Raw genomic sequence first — 20,457 nt, 5'->3', positions numbered from 1 at the left:
CAGTGGCTGCAACTGGGCATCACATTTTAAAGGCTTGGAAAGTGCACCAAGAGTCTTTCCCAGCCACTTATAAGTTGAACACGGACGGTATGTGTGCCAGTAAACTCACTTGACTCTGCACTGACATTTTTTCAACTGTCCTGCGAAGTTTTCCGGTTAGGAAGTATTATCTGTTTCCACCTGTCAGTTTGTAGTGGTATGGAATAGAGGAATTATTTTTGCAAGTTGACTTGATTTCCAGAAATCAAGTCAGATTTCTGGAAGTGCATCATCCCTTGTTCTACGTGCAGGCCTAGCGAGACAGCTCAAGAAGCGAGACGGAGAAAAGGCTGCCAACTTCCTAGTAATATAGGAAGAGCCCGAGCCATCTCCTTTTAAACAACGGCTGCTGATACAGTCACAAGACACTGCACGGACATTTTACCAGGACACTTAATGATGCTGGCCCTCGCCCTGGCTGTGTGGGCTCAGCAACATACCTAAAGAAAGAGCCACGCTGAGGGACCGGCGCTGCTTTAGCCCCTCTAGAAAAACACATTGTCAAAAACACACGATGCGAGACTGACAGCAGCTCTCCAAAACAGAAACTGGTAATATCGTGTTAATCACAGTGTGTCTGCGCATCCAAATGACGCAGTCCCAAACTGATCCTGAGCAGAGTTGCTTTCAGGAGTCATAAAAAAAGAAACCCTACCAAAAAAAAAAAAAAAAGAAAGCATTATGTTTATAGTCGCAACCTCAAAACTTAACTTTATATCCTTAAGTTACGGTGACGTAGCATTTGTGGTGCAGCACGCTTCAGTCAACAGCAGTTGAGTCTAGGGAGGAACAAGGAAGCTGATTTAAAATAATTTCTCTCCTCAGAAACAGTAAGTGTGTTGTCTCGCATTGCTGCGCTGTGGGTTTGTTTGAAATCGGGCACGTCTGTTTTACAAAAGGGACTTAGTCACTCTCTGACAGCTGACACGAAGCAAAGGCTGCTTGGAAAAGGAAAGCTTCTGTTAAAAACATCTGGGACTCCGCAAAGATTACAGAAAGCTATCAGTATAAAATGGTATTTTTAATGAGACTGCTGATATAGAAAACCTTTAGTTTTGTACTTTATAAATAGTCTGTCTAGAATAACAGAGCTAGGTGTTTGACATTATTACGCTTCACTGATTGCAAATTTGAACTATCTATTCTTACCTGGCATTAAACTGCAGAATTTCCTCTCCGTGTGTGATACTTTCTGAAATGACCACCTTCTCGTTTCCCTTTCGTTAAATGATATTTCCATCTTGGACACAGCATCACCTAATACCGGACTCTTCTGTGCATTTACAGTAGTAAATATGCTAAAAGAATCTAAAGCTGACTTATAAACTGTTCATTTCATTGCTTGGTTGGCACTGGCCCCACTGTCTTTCTTCTGACAGAGACTGAGCAGACTTTTTGGAAAGATGCTTGCTCCCTGCACTGCTGGGTGCTATGGCTGCTTTCAAGGCAGGGGCAGGAGTCCCTCAATTGCTAGGATTTTTGCAAGTAGAGAGGAGTTCGTGACCAGGCCTCAAACAAGAAGTATGGGGAGCTATTCTAGCCCACGAAGCCTATCCTCGGGTAAAAGAGGTGAGCACCAGTAACTCTGGCCATGTAACAGCCATCCCTCCTGGATTTTGTGCTGGAAGTGCTCCAAGTAAAGCAGCATTTCTACAACTCCCACTTGCCCGTTGGCTGAAAGGCAGCTCTGAGCAATGGCTTCTAAGAAGCAAAGTGTTTTCCAAGCCAAGCAGCACTGAGCACACCCCCATAGCCGGTACATGCCATCCACCTAAGTTCCTCTTATCTACCACCCGTACTTCACCAGGCTGCAGGTATCCGAACTGGGTAGCGCGCTGCCACTCCCTTGCTGCTGCTGTTGCTTATAGACAGAATTTTTGATACCCACATCTTATGAGACCTAGGCAGAACATCATGATGAACCTGACTACAGGTGAAACTCATTAAATGGTGTGGTGGGTTGACCTTGGCTGGCTGCCAGACCCCTACGCAGCCCAGTGGGTGGGGGTGGTGGGAGTGTCAGGGGCTCATAAACAACCAAGCTCCACTGCTGGTGAAGCAAAGTTGCTTGGCTTCTGCTGGCTTGCCGTCTGTCTTGCCAGGATGGATCTGTTACCAAAAACGGAAACAACCTTCACAGCTTATCTTTCTTCTCATGTGGTGTAGGAGTGAGGGAGAGATTACTACACTGTTCCTGATTAGCTTCTTGTCTTAAGCAGCCAGGAGATATCCTCCTGACTCAGAAAAGAGGTTCAATATCAATTTTCGTCTAAAGTTTAGATTTAATGCAAACAACTCTTTAATGTGTTCATTTCCAAATGCAAGCCAAGCAGCTGTACAGGGACTCCATTAATAAACAGCAGCATCTTTAAGACAGTCTCCAAGAACTCAGAAACATGGTGCTTTTAGTATTGAGAGAGAGAAAACCATTACAAGGAATTTAGTGGTTTGAATACCTCTTTATTTACCACACACAAGAAAGTTACCAGTACAGTTTCAAAAGTGAAAAACATGGTAACTTTTCTGTGTGTTAATGGCGAAACAACAGATGACAAAGTATCACAACCAGCCATTTTACTCCAGTTATTACTTACACACATACACACACCCTTACGCATCCCCTCCAAGAATGAAGTTAGAGGTTTCAAAAATATTACTAGCCATCAAAAATGTTATTAAAAAATATCCCAACTCTTTGCATTAAAAAAAAATGTTTGTTTCAATTTTCTGGCAAAAGATTAACATGACTTTAGCTATTCCAGTTTTTAGCTGAAATGCTGGTTATGTTCAGAGGAAGAAAAGCATAGTAGCATTATTCTCATTTGCCATGAACGTGTAGATGAACACGTTTTTTGTTTTGCCAGAAAAATCTGCACAGATATAAAAGCTTTCATACATAATGTTATCGTCCTCAATGAATGTAAGATTTGCTTACGTGAGATTTATCATGTATGTTCTATTAAAAATCTTCCAAAAGAAAGAATACAGTCAACTCACTTTTCCACATTCCATGTTTTACTGGGTTTAAACACGAATAGGAGTATTTTCCTTTAGATAGCACGCTGCCAATTTTACATATAAAACAGAGTTCTGCACAACCTTACTCCAGCTAATCATGGCTAAGCTCCTGCTTCACAGTGATGAAGTAATAGTTACCCAGTGTACACCTGTCAATCCTCATCCAGATGAATTAAAAAGAAGTGCTTCTACAATACAAGTAGAGATGAGCTTTTTTTTTGTCCTATACAAAGTATATCTTAAGGCTTTTGCGTACTCTGTAGCTAACATAGTCATTTAAGAGCATTAAAGCTGTGGTAAAGTATCTGTCTATGCATCAGCAACTTTAATCATAAGAAATGCTTGACAGTTCAAATTTTTTTATTATCTGCATGCATGTATGCTGACAGCTCAACACTAGTAACATCTTTTGCTGGGAACGATTAAATATTCAACTTAGTCTTCAGATTTTTAAAGGTTTCAGCTCTGTGGCTGAAGACCGCGCCCAGGTAAGCACGTTTTTCCTGCAAGAAAGTCCAAAGACACCTTGATTACACAGGTAACCAGTGTATCTCCTGCAACCAAAAGGGCAATGCACCTAACGAGAGACACTCACTCAGAGAAACATAAAGTTGCTCCACAGAAACCGAGTACTGCTAATCAAGCAGTGAAAGCAGTGTATTTCACTCCTAAGTATTATATTCTTAAATGACAGGGTGAGTTGCCTGCTTGTCTTCCCCCTGGCACCTGCCAGCACGCTCTCATTTGTAGGCACAGTGAAAGTCATGAAAAACTTGTGTTATCACAGACCTAAAACACATCATTTATTTAATAGAGTAAGTCAACTGAGTAGGGCACACCAAGAAACCCCTGCTATGCTTCATGTTTTTGATACTTGTTTTAAATGAGAAAATTAACAAATATAAATAAGTCTCTGTTCCTTTTCAACAAGTAAGTTTAATTTTTGAGGCTTTGTTGGTGAAGATTAAGTAGGGACCAAAAAAACAGTGCTGCTAAGAATTTATGCGATGAGTAGAGCATAGAGACAAGGACTGTACAGTCTCATTTGCAAACACTTGGATGTCTACTGTTACAGGAAACAGATTATTAAAAAAAAGTGGGTTTTATCAAATTTTGAGTTAAAAAGATAAACAGGTAGAAGGAGACAACCTCTGACCAACAAGAACATGTAAAGATCTATCCTGAAACAATTATAACTAAATATTGTCTAAACTTGGCAGTCATAACCTGTGCTCATGTTACAACCATCAGTGAATTCAACAAATAAAAGTCACTAGTAATGCAGGGAAACATGATATCTGCTAAAGAACAGCAGACAGACATTAGGATTTTAAGAGTTCTAAGACATCCTGTGTGTCTTTTTACCCCTTGTTTTCTATTGCGCAGGAAGGCCAGAGCATGTTTCTGAACACTCACCTACTAATTACACAGCTTCTAAAAATCACTTGTTCTCCCCTTAAGCCAACACTAAAAAAAAATGTTTATACCAGCTAAACATAATGATAAGAGGTTTTGCTGCTATAGCATTTTTGCGAATGCCTGGTCAGTGTATTCTATGAGATATTCTGGGTAAATCTGCTGCTTCTCAAAGATGACAAAGATAGAAGGGTTTGAAGAGCAATTCACACAACTGTCATAAAAGTTTTGGTTGTCCTTCAAGGGAGGCCGAATATAAGAAGAAGTACCAGGAGTGAACTCTCCCACCAGCACCCGTGCCAGAAACATGGTTTTGGTGTGTAAGTCTTCCGTGCAGTAGTTGTCAGAATAAGATGCATCCCTTGCAAAATAGCTTCCTGCAGAAGAGACACCAAAACAGAGTTGATAAGACACCAAAATTGCATGGAAGGGAGTGATACAGTGTGAGCAAACTCATAAAATCTAGTTCATTAACAGCCTTTCCAAAGACTTCACTTATCCTGTATGTCCTTCTTAGTGAAAATGACCACGCTTTCATTTTTCACAGCACACGTATTTAAAAGCCACACAAGTAATGTTTTAAATGTTATCATACTCCTCAAAAAGATTTCTTCCTGATCCTAGACGTCCACCTTCCCCAATCTCACCCCACTTCCTTTCCTGACAAAGGCTACTAAAATTCATTAGAACATTTCTGAGAGTTACAAAGTATTCAATCAGATGGGTGGGTAGTCAGTCAGTGAGCCTGTCTCTTGGCTAATTCCACCTGGTATGTTGATCCTTTCCTGTACGCAGAACTATGTAAAGGCATATAATTTGCTAACAAGGCAAAAAGTCTGTAACCAGGATAGCATTTACGTTCCTGGAAAAAAAAACAAAACCACAAATAATGCCACACTGCCTTCTTGTAGGAGCTTGGAGAAACTGGAACAGAAATAAGGCTCAACTCTAGGAAAAAGCAGCCCTAGAACTGGCCTCTCCTAAGCTTGTCTTTTCTTGCAAGGACAGAGTGGAGCATAGAGGCCATGGCCTTTCAGTATGCCTTAGCTCCAAGTGATCTTTGCCAAAGTCACTTATGTTGTCCACATGATCACAGAGATAAGCCCTAGATTGGCTGAATACCCTCTTTCTAATGTTACACCTCTGCAGTAAAGAGAATTTTTTAGCAAGTCTAGCATTAATGAAAGAGACAAACCTTTGCCGTAGACTGTCCCATGAAGGCCACAGATCCTCCAGTCAAAGTTTTGCTGACAGATGGCATGAATGTATTTTTTACTTGTCCCATGAAATAAAAATCGCTCATCCACGGCCTTTCCACCATTTGTCTTCTGCATTTGTTCCTTCTGCCTGCAATGAGAAGCAGTATCTTTGCAGCTCCACGGTGGCTATACCCAGACAGGTTCCAGCCATACTCAGAGACAATTTTACACAAGGAGTACATTCTGAAAATGTATCTTGCAGGGTATCTTGCTATATAGGTGTGTACAAACATGCTTTCTTTATACAAAAATGCCTCCAGATATTTAATAATAAAAACATTCTGTTCCATTCACTGCCTGTTGGGAGACGGGGAGGAATCTTAACATTTATATTTTTTCTAAACACAGGAGTTCAGGTTAAGGCTTTCCCTCGGTGAGTTTTGCATTTAATTTTGAAGGGTGTTTCAGTTTTGACCAGCTACAGACTAGTATTTGTGCCAGATAACACTCATTACTGGCTTCAAGGCTTTAGTGGAAGGCAGCTGTTCTGGATACAGGCCTGGCAGAAGTCAGACCCACTTACTCAGGCGCAAGGATTCCTCCCACAGAGCTCATCTCACTATTCGAAGCTCTTTGTCTTGACTGAGTTTTGGTTTTGTTGGTACCTCTTTTATCTACGTGTTGATCCTGGATAGGTATTTCAGCGGGGGAGTGGAAGTTGATTCTTAAATGCATTTCAGGAATGCGCTTGTCTGTCTTTAGCATACAGCTAACTGCAGAAACAACAAACTTTATGCACACATACCAGAGCAGTATTTTACACATACCATTGATACAGTTCCCAGAGAGATGGGTTCTGAACTCTACAAATCCTTTTAATAACTTTTTTGGGCATTGTGCGTTGAAAGTCCCCCTTGACTTTCTTGTATTCTTCAGAAGAACTGTCAAGCTCAACCAGCTGTAAGGAAAAGATTAAAAAGCTACTCTCATCTTTTACTAAACGATAACAAAGCCACCCTACCTAGTGCACCACTCAGACCTTTACAGTATTTTCTGTGAAGCAGAGGCACGAGCAGCAAAAATACTCTTGGAAAAAAGGCAGATTAGAGATCCCCACCCTGTAAAAGTAAGCTCTTAATGCAGGGAACATTAACTCCTGCGATTTAAGACACATAGGTTGCACTCTCACAAGACATTAAAGGAGCTGCAAGCTTTTGTGCAGCCACCTAGCCCCTTTTAATATTTGGGCCAAGATACATTTGCATGCATATGTCAAACAGTACCTAAATACATAGAAGTGAGCACATAAATAAAAAAAGAATGGAGAATTTATTTTGCAGCAAATCAAAGAGTACCTCCACACCCATGCTTTTTAAATCTTCATAGTTTATACTCCCTGCAGCCAGTCAACACAAACTGCGCTGTTATGTTTTTAAATAAATTGAAAAGGCTTTATTTGATCAACCATTTTAGGGAAGAGTAGGGACACACTGCCAAAAATCAGTTCATTACATGATATGAAAGCAAGCAAAGTTTTCTACTTGCATGTTTTCCCTCGGAACATCAAGAATGTCAATGTTAGCCTTTCCTACTTTTTATTGACGATTTCTTGAGGATTTGAATTTTGCAAGTTCGTAATTTTGAAGCTTCATATAAGAAGATCTTTTCTGCAGGCATAGTTACTAGAGTTGACAGAGGTGGTGGTGGAGGCATGTAGGAAGTCAGCAAAGGTAAACAATGCAGATATTAACTGGGTGTGTTACAAAGGTAAACAAGTTCACTTCATTGGAGTTATGGTGTATTTTAATAAATGATCCCAGCCTGAACCCCACTGATTTCAGCATTGCTCCATAGATATACAACAGTCTACTTGTATACAACTCAGGGAACGGCTACCCTGAAGTTTAGAGGCATCAGATTTCTCTCTGATGCTTCAGCACATGTTGGACTTCAAAGCTATGTATCTTGGGCATCAGTCTTGCTAATACAGCACAAGCTTCAGGCAAATTTGCCAAGGAAAGGGATAAATAGTAGCAGTGAAAGCCAATGTTGCCATGGTTATACTGCCGCCATTTGTTAGTTTAAATTTGGATGTAGTTTCACCTCTAGGTCTGCCCAGTGTGATAGCAGGCTCAAATTTACCAACACCTCTGCATTGTTACAAAAGAAACAGGCATCTACAAAGGCATAAGAAAAACTGAACTGGTGAAGTAACAAACCTGTATACGACAAAACTGATGGAGAGAAAAAATAAAACAAAAAGCTCCAAACCTTGAATCCCAGTTCAGGCAGGGCAGATTTGTCCCAGTGAGCTGGAATGCCCCTAAACTCTTCTGTATGTTTAAAGCCCCTGTACATTACAAGACATTACAAATAGGTAATTAAGACAAAACAAATCCCTACATTTTACATCCATATGATACTAACCATTTTTGCCAAGTTTAGGGAGAATATAGGCAACTGAACAACATGAAAATACTTATTCCAAATCATCATGTCAATACTTATGGCAGGAAGCAGAACGCCAAATGAGAAAAAACAAAGTTAGATATACACTGAACTAAACGTGAAAGTAGTTCTCTTAGTTGCAGAGAGTTGAATGTATACATAAAAGCTCTGCTACACTGGGGTAGATAAATAAAAATTCATCCAGTATCATAACTGTATGACAGAAACAGGATAGATACAGCCCTCCCCTCTACTTCCATCCCGATTTTATTTAGTGTTTAACTGTTCTATTCTGTGTTGCTTAAGCAAGCACTGTGTGCTGCAAAGGAATGCATAAAAAAAGTTGGCTGTTACATGCAATTATTTAAAACGTCTCCCTTTGCAGAATCCCACCTTTTCCTCCACCTGTAACAAGTACTACTTTCCTCTCAGATTATCAGATTGTTCTCAAAAGAATTGTTTCTAAACTTCTACTTAGCTTTGAAAATTACTGATCTCAGATGTCAGAAAGGGCTAGTGCTCATAAACATTATTGCTTACAACTGTATAAGCTCCTCTAATAAGATAGCTGCCTCTAATAATCAGCAGCTCCCTGCTACATTGCTACAAGTTGAATTATTTTCTATGCTTCCACACTTTCTGTGGCCAAGCCCAAACTTCCTTCATCCCCCAAGGCTCTTGAGCTGCTTGAAAACTGTTGGCCAGGCTGCAATACTATCCTGGCTAGACACTGTTGTAGGAAAGGTATGTCCCTTCCCCTCTGAATTTCTTTTACAATTGCCTTAAAAGCTACCCCTTCACCTTATTAACACCCTTGGAAGTTACTGCATTCACAGTGCACTAGATCCATCACCTCAGAATGAGCAGTTGCAGTTTACCTTGCTCTTGTCATTTCTACTTCTGCCTGTGAGACAAATTTAGGTCTTCTGCAAATCTCTCTCTCTGTTGTGTAGTGAAGGTTTTTCTGAATCATGGCTGGGAAAAAAAGACAACACACAACAAAAACCCGAACAATCAGAAAGATGTTTCACAAAGCCTTCAGACTGCAGCAAAACTTGCCACTAAGTTGTTTTGTCAAAAATGTCGACAAAAAGTCACAGGGCTTTTTTCTTGCTACACAGAGGGAAGTCAGAGCAGGATGTGGAACCCACGGTCTATTTGTGTAAATCACTGAGCAGGATTTCAGTTTCAGTTTTGCTCTTAACTTTAGAAGGAATGATAAGACATTGGTAGCTATTTTCCCTTCATTGTTCCATCAACCACACTTAACCAAAAAGGATCATTGTAAAATAAGTATCTACTTTTGCTCTATGGATTGCATCTCTTGCTTCTCAATTTGCAATCACGATACTGTCTTCCTACATTTCTTTGTAGATTTCAAACCCTATAAATGCAACCTAACAGCTACCACAGGCCACTCATTTTTATTGACCACCAACAGAAACAAGTCACAGCAAACTGTATTTTAGAGTCATTCTGTCTGGATGTTGGAAACTCTGTAGCTACTGCCATATCATACTGGCAACTAAGAGTCAACAGCAGCCAGCAGAATGAGGCCTGATCTTCAGAGGGAGATGCACAGGAAGAAAACAAACAAAGAAAAAGCCTCTTGGTACCACCAAGCCTAGAAACTAAGTTTTGGAAGACGTCTGCATTGCACGTGTTTGCCTAAGTTACTAAAAAAGCCCAAACCTTAGAAAAGGGATTGATCTACTATGCAATTTCCTCTTTTAAGCCAGACAAGTTTCCCCAGCCTATAGAGAAGACTACAGAATTGCTTTCAATTAAATCACAAACAATGTATCACATAAGACCGTAATGGAGAGTTGGATCAAAGGCAACTATACCAAAATGACGGTCTAGGCAGGTTGATTCCCACCACCACTGTTCCCCATGATTTTGGAAGAGGATACCTGGAAAGGCAACAGCTCAGAGAGGAGAGTGCCATCACAAGTGTCTTAAATTTCCTGAACTCTTGGAACATCTTCCTACTTTGACAAAGTCAAGCTATTTCCTCAGCCTTTCCAGACAGGCAGAGCTACGAAAAGAAAACAGCTACATAAATATTGCAATGCTAAGGACTGTCTGGACCCCACACCTTGCCCAAGTATTCATTTTTCTGCAAGCCAGTGATTAACACAGACTGGAAGCTGCCTTGCCAAGTCTTCCAGAAGCTTCTCACCATTTGTGTTGGTGCCAGCATCAATGACAATGTCACACTTTGACTTGCTGACATACATTTTGAAACCTAGCATAAGAACTTCTCAAAAATAAAAGGTTTGGAGGAATAGGAATGCCACTTTGCTTATGTGAACAGCTCTTATCCTGAGAACTTTGATAGAAGCTCTGACTCTGTAAGCATTGCACTTCAAAGTTCAAATTCCTCTCTCCTATCTCCTGTACTAATGTAGTTTAAAATCACAAAAGACCTGGGAGGAAGGGAGGGAGGGAAAGGGAGAGAAACAAAACAAAAATACCCGCAAAGCAAATGGAACATACCTCCAAAATCAACTTCATATTCATGTCTTCCAGCTTTGAAGTTCAGCTTTGGAGAACTTTCGGCTATATAAACTTTCTCCAGGTCTTCACTGGAGATGGTGGCAGCTGCATGATCATCATCCTGTCAGGTCAAAACCAGATCAAAAAAAGTTATTCTCCTGGTCTGTTATACACAAGCAAGTTTGAAAACCCACAACTGTCATACAGTATGGTGGCTGCGGTCTCAACCTTTGTGCATGATAGTGTCTATCAGGCAAAAGCTATGTATTAAGCAATTGAAACTGCCCCTAAAACAAACCAAGCAGTGCTATGAAGCCTAAATTTACATTGCAAAGTGCATGCGATGAACACTACTACTGAGTCTGCACATTCACCAACCAGACCTTAGCAAAGACACACAAAGTACTATGGGAACCTCAGAAAAGAAAGTTTTAGTCAGGAGCAGTGAAAAGAATGTGTTAATGTGATCCTATCTGACATGACTCACTGAAGAATTATCTGTTGATAATTTTTGTGACTCACCAGTGAGCACTTTCCTACATGAACCAGTCAAATTCTCAGAGAAAAGATCCCATTAGGCCTCTAAAGTCCATCTGTACAGTATGAGTGAGAGGGAGGAATGGGACAGTGTGGAGGGTGACAAAAGAGGGGAGAATATAAACACTGTGTACTTTTCAGTAGTTCTGCGCTTTTAATAGAGTTGAGAGTCTCCCCATTTCTCCACACTTACTTTTTTTCCATACTCCTTCCACCGGCTGTATTCATCTTTCCAGTACCAGATCCATTCTGTTGTAAGAATGAAGTGAGAGGGTTTGGTCACAGAGGAGGGTGTAGAAAGACGTCTAACCTTTGCAAACCCACAGCACATATTCACAAAACAGATACGTGACAACACAGAGCCGCTTTCAGTAACACCATTATTAAATCTGTAAAAAAAGGGAGAAAAAAAGAATAGCAGAACTGTTTGGGAAGCTTTATACATAGGTTCAGAAGTCCACCACAAATCTGCAAATTAAGTCAACATCACTCAAAAGCAGAACACAAACCTGCAGTTTCCACAACAATCCCAATTCTGTTTTGTTTTACATATTCTGCATTACAGTATTACGTCTCAGTAACTGTTATCAACTCATAAATTAGTGAGTTACATAAGATGAACAGAAACAGTGGAAAGTGTACACTGCCTTCTTCTTGCTAACCAACTATATTCTAAACAGAACACATAACTTAAGGGCAGCTTGAAAGAGCCTCTGATGTAACATAGGAAGGCTAGGTAACTTTTCCACTACAGGACACGGCACACTGGTATGAGCCTCTTCCAATAGCCTCTTCATCCTACATAACCAGTTCCAAACTCTTACAGGTATTTCCATATTCTTAATGGTCCTCTGCACCCAAGAGTATTTCTCTCTCCTAGTAGTTCCACAATATAGACTGGGGGGAGGGGAAAGCGGTGAGAGGGGCAAATCTCATGCTACCTTTCCATCCTCCATCTCAAAAGGTGAAAGAGAACATTACTTCTGACCACGGGGTAGGAGCTGCATATTGACAAGCTGCGTATTGACAAGCTCTAACCAAAGACAGATTCCCACAAGTATTTGTGATAAAAACACCATTCTCTGAAGTTTTCCAGCCATTCTTTGTGAGGATTAAGACTTCCTATGGTAGCAGCAGTAGGAAGTGTTTATACATTTTTTCACAACCAAGAATACTAAGAGCGTACAGGTCAATCACATAAAATAATTGTGGTGGAATGACCCTGGCCAGCAACCAAGCATCCACACAGATGCTCACTCACTCCCCTTCCCCTCCCCTGTACAACAGAGGGCAGAAAATAAGGGCAAAAGCTAGAAAAGTTATGGGTCAATATAAAGGCAGTTCAATAGCTGAAGAAGGGGCAGGGGGAGTGTAAACAAACAAACAAACAAAAAAATAAAGCAAAACAAATTGCTCACCACCAGCCACCTTGGAAACCAAAAACCCAACCCTCTTCTTCCTCTGCTCCAGGTTTTATTGCCGAGCATGGTGTTATATGATATGGGAGATCCCTTTGGTCAGTTCAGGTCAGGTGTCCCGGCTGATCCTCTCCCAGCCCCTTGCCCATCCTTAGCCTACCCACTGGGGAGGAGCAGAGAAAGGGAAAGAGAAGAAGCCCTGACATTTGGGCAAGCAACATTTAGAACATCGGTGCATTATCTGCACTTTTAGTCACAAATCCAGAACAAAGTACTATGCGCGCTGCTATGAAGAAAGTTAACTCCGTTCCAGCCAAACCCAGTACAGTAACCCAGAGGGCCACAGACAGACTCCAGGCGCAAGTCAGTCACACGGGATCAGATCTCCAGCAACAGCAGATCAGCAAAGTGAGGTCAGTAGAAGAATACCGAATGAAGCTACTTATGTAATGACTGCAATAGAACCATAGCAATTTACAGCCACTAAGAGGCTGGTCCAATATAGCAAAGTCCAAACATTATTAAATTTTTTAAGAGTTTATACCTGGTGTTATGGGGATCACAATATGCTTTTTCTATTTCTTCCATATTCTTGAAGTCCTTCCAGGTATTACCATCAGAGATCTGCCATCTATATGGCAAGTGAAAATGAGTTCTGATACACTTGTCTATAAAAATTTGAAAATAAAAAAAGAGATGCATTATTTTTAGAGGCTATGATAAAATCTCCAACATCTCAGGGCTGCACACCTAGCTGGTGAAAGTATCAAATGCGTAGCTATAGAAAGTGGTCACCTACAGAATCGTTACATGCGATAGTTCAGAATTTTTCAGTGTGAGCAAGCAAAACTTAATTTTTGAGCTTAGGCAGATGTTCAGTTCCTGTACCTACTAGCTGCTCTTTGTACGTCAAAATTGATAGCAGGAGCTTAACGGTGAAGAACTGTTTTGTCTTCTCAGTTTCAGAGACAAAAATTTACAATTAATCAAGATCACAAACTTACACAAAGCTATTATTTTATATATAGAATAACAGTGTAGACTCAAATATCTATGCTTAACCACTCAGTCCCAAAGTGGTATAACTCAGGAAATCAACAACTGCAAAACACACCAAATCAACAACTGCAAAACACACCAAATCAACAACTGCAAAACACACCAAATCAACAACTGCAAAACACACCAAATCAACAACTGCAAAACACACCAAATCAACAACTGCAAAACACACCAAATCAACAACTGCAAAACACACAAAAGACCCCACCAAAACAAAAAAAACACAAAAAAAACCCCAAAAGTCCCACAAACAAACCCCCAAAAAACCCACAAATAAAAAAAACCAACACAAAAAAACACCAAACAAAAAACCACCAGTGCTTAGTTTTAGGATAGGAGGTAGCTCATTTAGAGACTTCAAGAAGTCTCTAAGGATCCAGGCCTCACCAGGAAAAAGAGTGGTAGCAGTGGCCCAGGTATCACAATTGTTACTCAGAAGTCATTCAAAGAGACAGTATGCAGTCACTGCTCAATAGGAGCGAAGATCACATCACCAGTACACATAAACTCAAGGCTAGCTTTCATAGTAGCACAACAGGCAACTTAACTACAAGGAAAGTCAAGGAGACCAAACCACACAGTTCATATGAGAAGGTGGGCAATACATCAGGGAGCTACTACAGGTCAAGAACATCAAGAAGGAAAAGGATGACAAAAGATCAAGAAGCAAGCTGGCACAGCAGCCTTTTTCCTGGACAAGTTGGAACATTTTGAAAGGGAGACAGACGGAAGAGAAGAAACAAGGAAGAATGTAGAATTCAGAGTATCTTCTGTAGCTATTTGGAAATAGGACTCCTATCATTCAGCAACAATCCCTAAGGTGCACACAGGTGGAGTAGCCAATCTCCAACACAGGCTGATACGATACATTTCAGAGTAAAACAAAACAGCTCCTTTGTTTGGTATACGAGGTTGGTCAGTTTCCTACTAGCACTCAAGAGTACAATGAGATTTAACTAAAGATAAGCGTAAGCTCTGAAGTTTCCCTTTCTGTGAAAGATGTCTATCACTTCCTCTTTATGAGAAAAGGAAAACAGACTAGACTTGCTACAGTCACAACCTACCTTTAAAGCCACAACTTCGGTACAGGTGATATAAACAGATCTGTTCCAATCCATCACCATCTGTAGTTGAGGACTCTCGGCTAGAACTGTGTTTTCTCTCTACAGGAGGGAATTATAAGCCTTATTAAAACTCTTGTTTCAACAAGCCCTCTCAAAAGTACACCTATTGGTAGAGAAGATGCCAAAAAAGCAGTGTTTATAACTATGTAACTGCATTCAGCTCCAGAAAGACACTGAAGTCTTTGGCAACCTTGTATACTCAAAAGTCTTGTCCCTTTATCCATCCTTTCTGAATTTGACTTTCCTGTAACTGCAAAATTCCTCAGATGCAGTTTTTAGCTATCACCGCAAAGAAAGAATAGAATCCAATGCCTTTACATTTCTAGATGGACTTGAGTTAACCATGCATTCCACATAGCTGTTCGCATTGGCAGCTATAAAATCTGAAGTCTCAAAATCTGATACTTCTGTAAATTAATGTACACCTAAAGAAACAAAGAAGGGAAGAAGGAAACGCAGGGAGAACAGCAGAGATGAACACACACACACACTTGGATTTTCCATTCTGCTATCCTTTTCTTCCCTGCTAAACTATACTTAACTTACAATTTTAGGGAACTTCAAAAGAAAAGAACAAACAAAATATTACACCTCTGAGAAGTATCTAGGATACTGCTACCTGTGAATTCTTCTGCTAGACAATCACTACATTAAAGAAAAAAAAGGATAAAGTAGTTTATAATCACACAAGTAAATGCCACCCCTTTTCTTAAATAGTTCTTGACACTTGTTTGTGTTTTTTTAACAAGAAAAAAATTATAGAGCTCCATATTTCCAGTTCCTGTTATGCGTTTCTAACTCCAAATTTAAGATTTTTATAAACGCCAAGCACTTTACTTCTCAGGAACCATTAATGTCTTGAAATCTACTTCACTTGTCAAGACACAAATCTCTGTCAAAGGGATAGGTGCAAGGTCCCTCCTAAAAGACACGTCAAAATGTGAATTCAGTTTTCTATTTCCTAGTGACATCTGTGAGAACGTTATATTCACTATACTAACCCTTCTTCTGGTATTTTCAAAAGATGGTATCATTTACCTTTGCATGGAGAAGACTTGGCATCTTCTACGTCACACGTGTTCCTGTTGCCATTTTTTATGTCATACATATTCCTATAAATGGAGGGTAGTTTCTCAATAATGTTTGAGCTCATTCCCTGTCTCTCCAGTTTCTCATAACATTCTGATTTAAATAAGTCATGGGATCGCTTGCAGCTGCTGCCAAATCTGCACTGTCCCTGCAAAAAGTACTGGCAAACATGCAGTTTGGTGCAGATCTTCTTATAGGTACAAGATCCAGAAGGTCCATCACCTTTGTTATAATGCAAGCACACCTTGGGTAGAGGAAAAAAAAAACAACAAACAAACAATTTAAAAATTAAAGTATAATGTGCTCATACAGACTGTTTGAAATTATGATTTTTTAATTTTTACAGCTACATATTTACATTTGCATTTAAGACTTATACAAGTTTCTTCTTTCCTCTTGTTTTCCAAATGATTACTTGATAGTTTTTCCTTTACCTTGCTAAAGTCTAGAAAGATGTTTTGGCAGACAACAACCTGCTGACAATGAAAATGTCAGCATTGACATTTTCATTGTCAGCAGGTTGTTGTCTGCTGAAACGTCCATGACAGACATTTTCAAGCAGATGGGATTTTGTTCTGTCACGTAAATATAGGATAGTGGATTTTACTGTGTCACTACCCAATCTGTTTTGTTTTCCAGTTTTGGAATAGTGAACTTTTTTGTCCTGAATTTGATGGTAAGAGGTATTGGATCTGGCTAGGATGGAGTTAACTTTCTTCATATCAGAACAAACCATGCTACGTTTTGGATTTGAGACCAAAACACTGCTGATAACACACCAGTGTTTCAGCTACTGCTGAACAGTGCTTGCACAGTGTCAAGGCTTTCTCTTTTTCACCACTTGGGCCCCCGCAACCCTGGGTAGGCTGGAGGTGGTCAAGAAACTGAGAGAGGACACAGCTGGGACAGCTAGCCCAAACTGTCCAAAGAGATATTCCATGCCATATAATGTCAAGCTCAGCAACAAGAAAAGTCGGGGAGTAGGGGAGCCGGGTCCTTCCTACAAGGTGGCCCTTGCTCAGAGACTTGCTGGGCATCGGTCTGCTTGTGGGAGATGGTGACTAACTTCCTTTGCAACACTTGTTTTCTCCCTTCTTTCGTCCACTTCCTAAACTATTTTTATCTCCATCCACAAGTTTTGTCACTTTTGTTCTTCTTGTTTTCTCTCACCTGTCCTGCTGTGGGCAGGGGAGGGGGAAGTGAGTGAGGGTCTGTGCGAGTGCCTAGCTGCCAGTGAGAACAGAGGATGCAGATTTAAAGGCTTAGATTTGCATTACGCTAACTAAACTGACACCTAGCATCTCCATCTAATATCAAGCATCTTCCACTTTGTGATGCTCACTGAAACACAAAGCTAAGGAAGTGTCACAGTACTACTCACCTCTGGTAAGAGGGAAGGGTCATTTTGAAGTAAAAGCTGGCGAAGTTCATCACTGTTTAAACACTCAAGTCCATATTCCTTTAGAACACAGAGATTGTGGTCTGAGTGGAAGTTGTGAACAAACCTGCATTCCTTCCTACAAGTCACGAAACCAAAGTGCAAAATGAGCGCAACGGACTAGCAGTATTTTGCTACCCCTTCGGTATTACACTAAACAATTTAAAAAGCACACCAAATTAGCTAGTTTCAGAAAATTCTGTAGCACTCCTTCATAAAGTAATTATGTGATTTGCTAAGCAAATTACATAATTACTCTGCAGATAATTGCCATGCTATTTCTGATTTACAGTCATTATAGCATTAGCATAGTCTGCCAACATGGGCAGTTTTTGACCGGCAGCTCACAACCACGACGACAACACCGAAATCACCAGGGTACCGTTCCCTCCCATACAAATCGATAAACACATTCCCCAACTTTGCCCAGCAGAAAGCAACACGATTTTTTTGTGGGGGCTGGGGGAGGGGTGAGCTGGGGGAGGGGGGTGCTTGGGGGTCAAAGCTTTCACTCTCGCGGGGTCCCTATGTGACGGTGAGAGGAAGCGACGGCGGCTGTGTGTTGAGCTGGGGAGGAAGTGGTGCAACCCAAAGTCTGCCAAACGACCCCTTGTGCCTCTCTCTTTTGGGGAAAAAAAAAAACAACCAACCCACACAAAAAAAAAAACGGAGCGGGAGGGGAATAAGGTGGGAAAAGCAGCATTTTCCGACTCGGAAAAGGGCAGCAAGGCTTTTACTGAACCCTCCTTCTTCTGAAGGAGTCACGCCGAGCGCTGGGCCGAGCCCCCCGGCCCCAGGACCAAGCTCGCAGCCGCCACCCGCCCGCACCGGGACAGGCGGCCCCCCAAACACACACCCCCGGCCCCGGCACCACGGCACCCCGCCTCGCCAAAGTAACACGACTTTTCTCTACAAAACACCTAAACGCGTTCGGGGAACGCTACCAACAGCAACAGGCCGCAGCAGCGCCCAGCCCCAGCTCCATCCCCACCGGCGGCTTCGCTTCGCGGCCCCCGCGAGGCCGGGAGAGGCCCCGGCCCCCGTGGGGAGGGAGGGGAGGCCGCCGAGGCCCGGAGGGGAAAGGGGGCTCCGCGGAGGGCAACCGCGCCCGGGGGGCAAGGAGCAGCACAGGAGCCCCGGGCAAACGGCCCCTCGCAGTGCCGGGCCCCGGCCCGGGCAGCACTGTGGGGGTCCCCGCCGTGGGGGTCCCCGCCGGCAGCGCCGGCGGCCCCCACCCCTCACCTGGCCCGCTGGTTGCGGCAGAGTCCCTTCAGGTGGTACTTGCAGAGGTGCAGCCGCCCGCATTGCCCCTCGCAGCCCACGCCGTGCTCCTGGCACAGCCGAACGGGGCTAGTGGCCACCACCACCGTCGCCGCCCCCGCCTCGCCGGTCCGCCGCACCAGCGTGAACCGCTGCGCGTCCCGCAGCACCAGCGCCATCTGCTCCGCCGTGGGCCGGCCCGGCAGCCGCCGCTGGAGCTCGCCTTGCTCCAGGCAGCCGCCGCTGTCGCACAGCAGCCGCAGAACTTGGACGGCCAACGCCATAGCCGCTGCCTCCCCGGGCCGGAGCTGTGCTAAGCGGGACGGTCCCGAACAGCCCCGCCCCGGGACGCTCCGCTCGCCAGGACGAGGAAACGAAAACGAAAGTGGCGACGCGGGGCTTGGGTGGGGGCAGTGGGCGGGTGGCGGGGCCGGGCCGCCCCCGGGAGGAGCCGCGGGGTGGAGCGGGGTGCGCTGCCCTCCTGCGCCGTCTCGGTGCCGTGGCTTGTTCCTGGCCCCCGTGGGGCTGTCCCTCACGCCCCAGGGCTGGGTCGCCCTGAGGGGGCAAGCCTGAGGGGGGACGGCCCTGAGGGAGGCCCCAGCTCCGGGCACTCGAGGTGCCCTGGCTGCCCACAAGGCCAGCGGCTCCCCTGGCCTGCTGAGATGCTCCCGGATGCGCAAGGTCACCCAAAAGGCTTTTATATCTCTTCCGTGTGGCCTGGGGTGTGGTTTGTTTGGTTTTAGTTTAACCAGACCGCAGGCGGTGAGACCCATGCAGTGGTGCTGCGTGAGAGCCTGTCGCCTCCCGCCTCCTGCTGATTTTGTGGATGTTTTTAACCAAATTCGACCACAAAAGGGTGGCAGCTGCAAACTCACACATCTCCTAAAGGAATAAGTCATCCAGGGGAGAAGAGAGGCCACAGCCAAATCTCCTTCACCACCTTCAATGACAGTAAGAAGGCTTGTGTGTGAATTCAACCGCTGTTAGGCACTAGAAAAACTTCTCAGTTAAGGTTTCTGACCTGTGTCTGTTTTCTAATGATACATCATGAAGGCCACTCTCACACTCCTTTGCTTTCAATATCTAAATTAAAAGCTCAGTCGTGGGCACGCATCTGCTGGACATGTAACTGCCCTGGTTGCAATGCCTGTAGTACCACCTGCGACACAGTGACACAGTGTCACTCTTGCGCTGCAGCCATGGCAGCAGACCCTGGGCAAGCGGTGAGCTCACCCGCTGGGACCTCACAAACTCCTTAGAAGGGGGATCATCTTTTTAGTTGTTGAAGTGCCTTCCTCTTTGGGTCATTTCATCACTCCTGGTGCTGCATCACATTCACACAGAGGCATGCTTTAAATGATGGTGAAACAATAATGTAAATAGCGTTATCTAGGTCAGACTGGCAGCTGTAGGTATGGGCACTGTTACAGTGGATGGTGATTCTCACTGAACAAGAGTCCTGCCTGCTTCCTTCTTTTGCCAGTCAGGTTCTGTTGCGCCTTTCCCCTTGTCTCGTCCTATTTCCTGCTTGCCCTGTGAGATCAGGAAGGGAGTGACAAAATGAGAAGCTAGACAAGTACATTGAGCAGAACAGCAGCTATATTAGGTCAGCTAGAGGTTCATATAGATCTGTAGCCTGCCTCTGACAGGCTGTCGATAGATGCCTAGGAGGCAACATGAGAGGCTGTAGCTTTACTGTCCTTCATCCCTCCCTTCTAGGGTCCACTGATTAGATTTCCTGAAACACAGGAAAAATGCTATTCACTTTCTTGGTTCAATTTTTGATTTTCTATCCACTGATTATATACCCCTTTCTTGTCTCCTTTCCAAATGGAGAAGTTTTGGTCTATTTTCGTCTTTTATTGTATGGAAGTAATTCTATATTTTGGTCTGTCTTTGTCTTCCTTTCT

At 42.9% G+C, this 20,457-nt stretch overlaps 1 protein-coding gene across 2 annotated transcripts; it reads right to left on the bottom strand.

Moving 5' to 3' along the window:
• Positions 1–2,305: 2,305 nt before the first annotated feature.
• On the bottom strand, positions 2,306–18,941 carry LOC141741362 (protein mono-ADP-ribosyltransferase PARP12-like). 2 transcript variants are annotated; one of them, XM_074581938.1, is made up of 12 exons: positions 18,530–18,941; positions 17,231–17,366; positions 15,799–16,093; positions 14,701–14,799; positions 13,119–13,242; positions 11,350–11,545; positions 10,620–10,740; positions 8,999–9,095; positions 7,944–8,022; positions 6,500–6,630; positions 5,669–5,820; positions 2,306–4,850 (listed from the first exon to the last, which is right to left on the bottom strand). In XM_074581938.1, exons 1-12 carry the CDS (start codon positions 18,829–18,831, stop codon positions 4,576–4,578), a joined length of 2,007 nt encoding a protein of 668 aa, XP_074438039.1. In that variant the 5' UTR covers positions 18,832–18,941; the 3' UTR covers positions 2,306–4,575. The 2 variants fall into 2 exon arrangements, with proteins under 2 accessions (XP_074438039.1, XP_074438028.1); XM_074581927.1 differs by having other exon boundaries at positions 2,482–4,850; positions 17,231–17,308; positions 18,530–18,733.
• Between the last annotated feature and the right edge of the window lie 1,516 nt (positions 18,942–20,457).

The sequence above is a fragment of the Larus michahellis genome, chromosome 1, assembly GCF_964199755.1.
Source record: "Larus michahellis chromosome 1, bLarMic1.1, whole genome shotgun sequence".
NCBI classification, from domain to species: Eukaryota; Metazoa; Chordata; class Aves; order Charadriiformes; family Laridae; genus Larus; species Larus michahellis.
Note: the sequence above shows the minus strand (reverse complement) of the source record. Positions and strands in the feature narration are given on the sequence as shown.

Coding starts and splice junctions, on each gene's coding strand:
- LOC141741362 (XM_074581938.1), bottom strand. CDS start 18,831: ATGGCGTTGGCCGTCCAAGTTCTGCGGCTGCTGTGCGACAGCGGCGGC. Junction 13,243..14,700: donor CCGAAGTTGTGGCTTTAAAG/GTAGGTTGTGAC, acceptor AAATTTTTATAG/ACAAGTGTATCAGAACTCAT. Junction 6,631..7,943: donor TGCCTGAACTGGGATTCAAG/GTTTGGAGCTTT, acceptor TTTTCCTTACAG/CTGGTTGAGCTTGACAGTTC.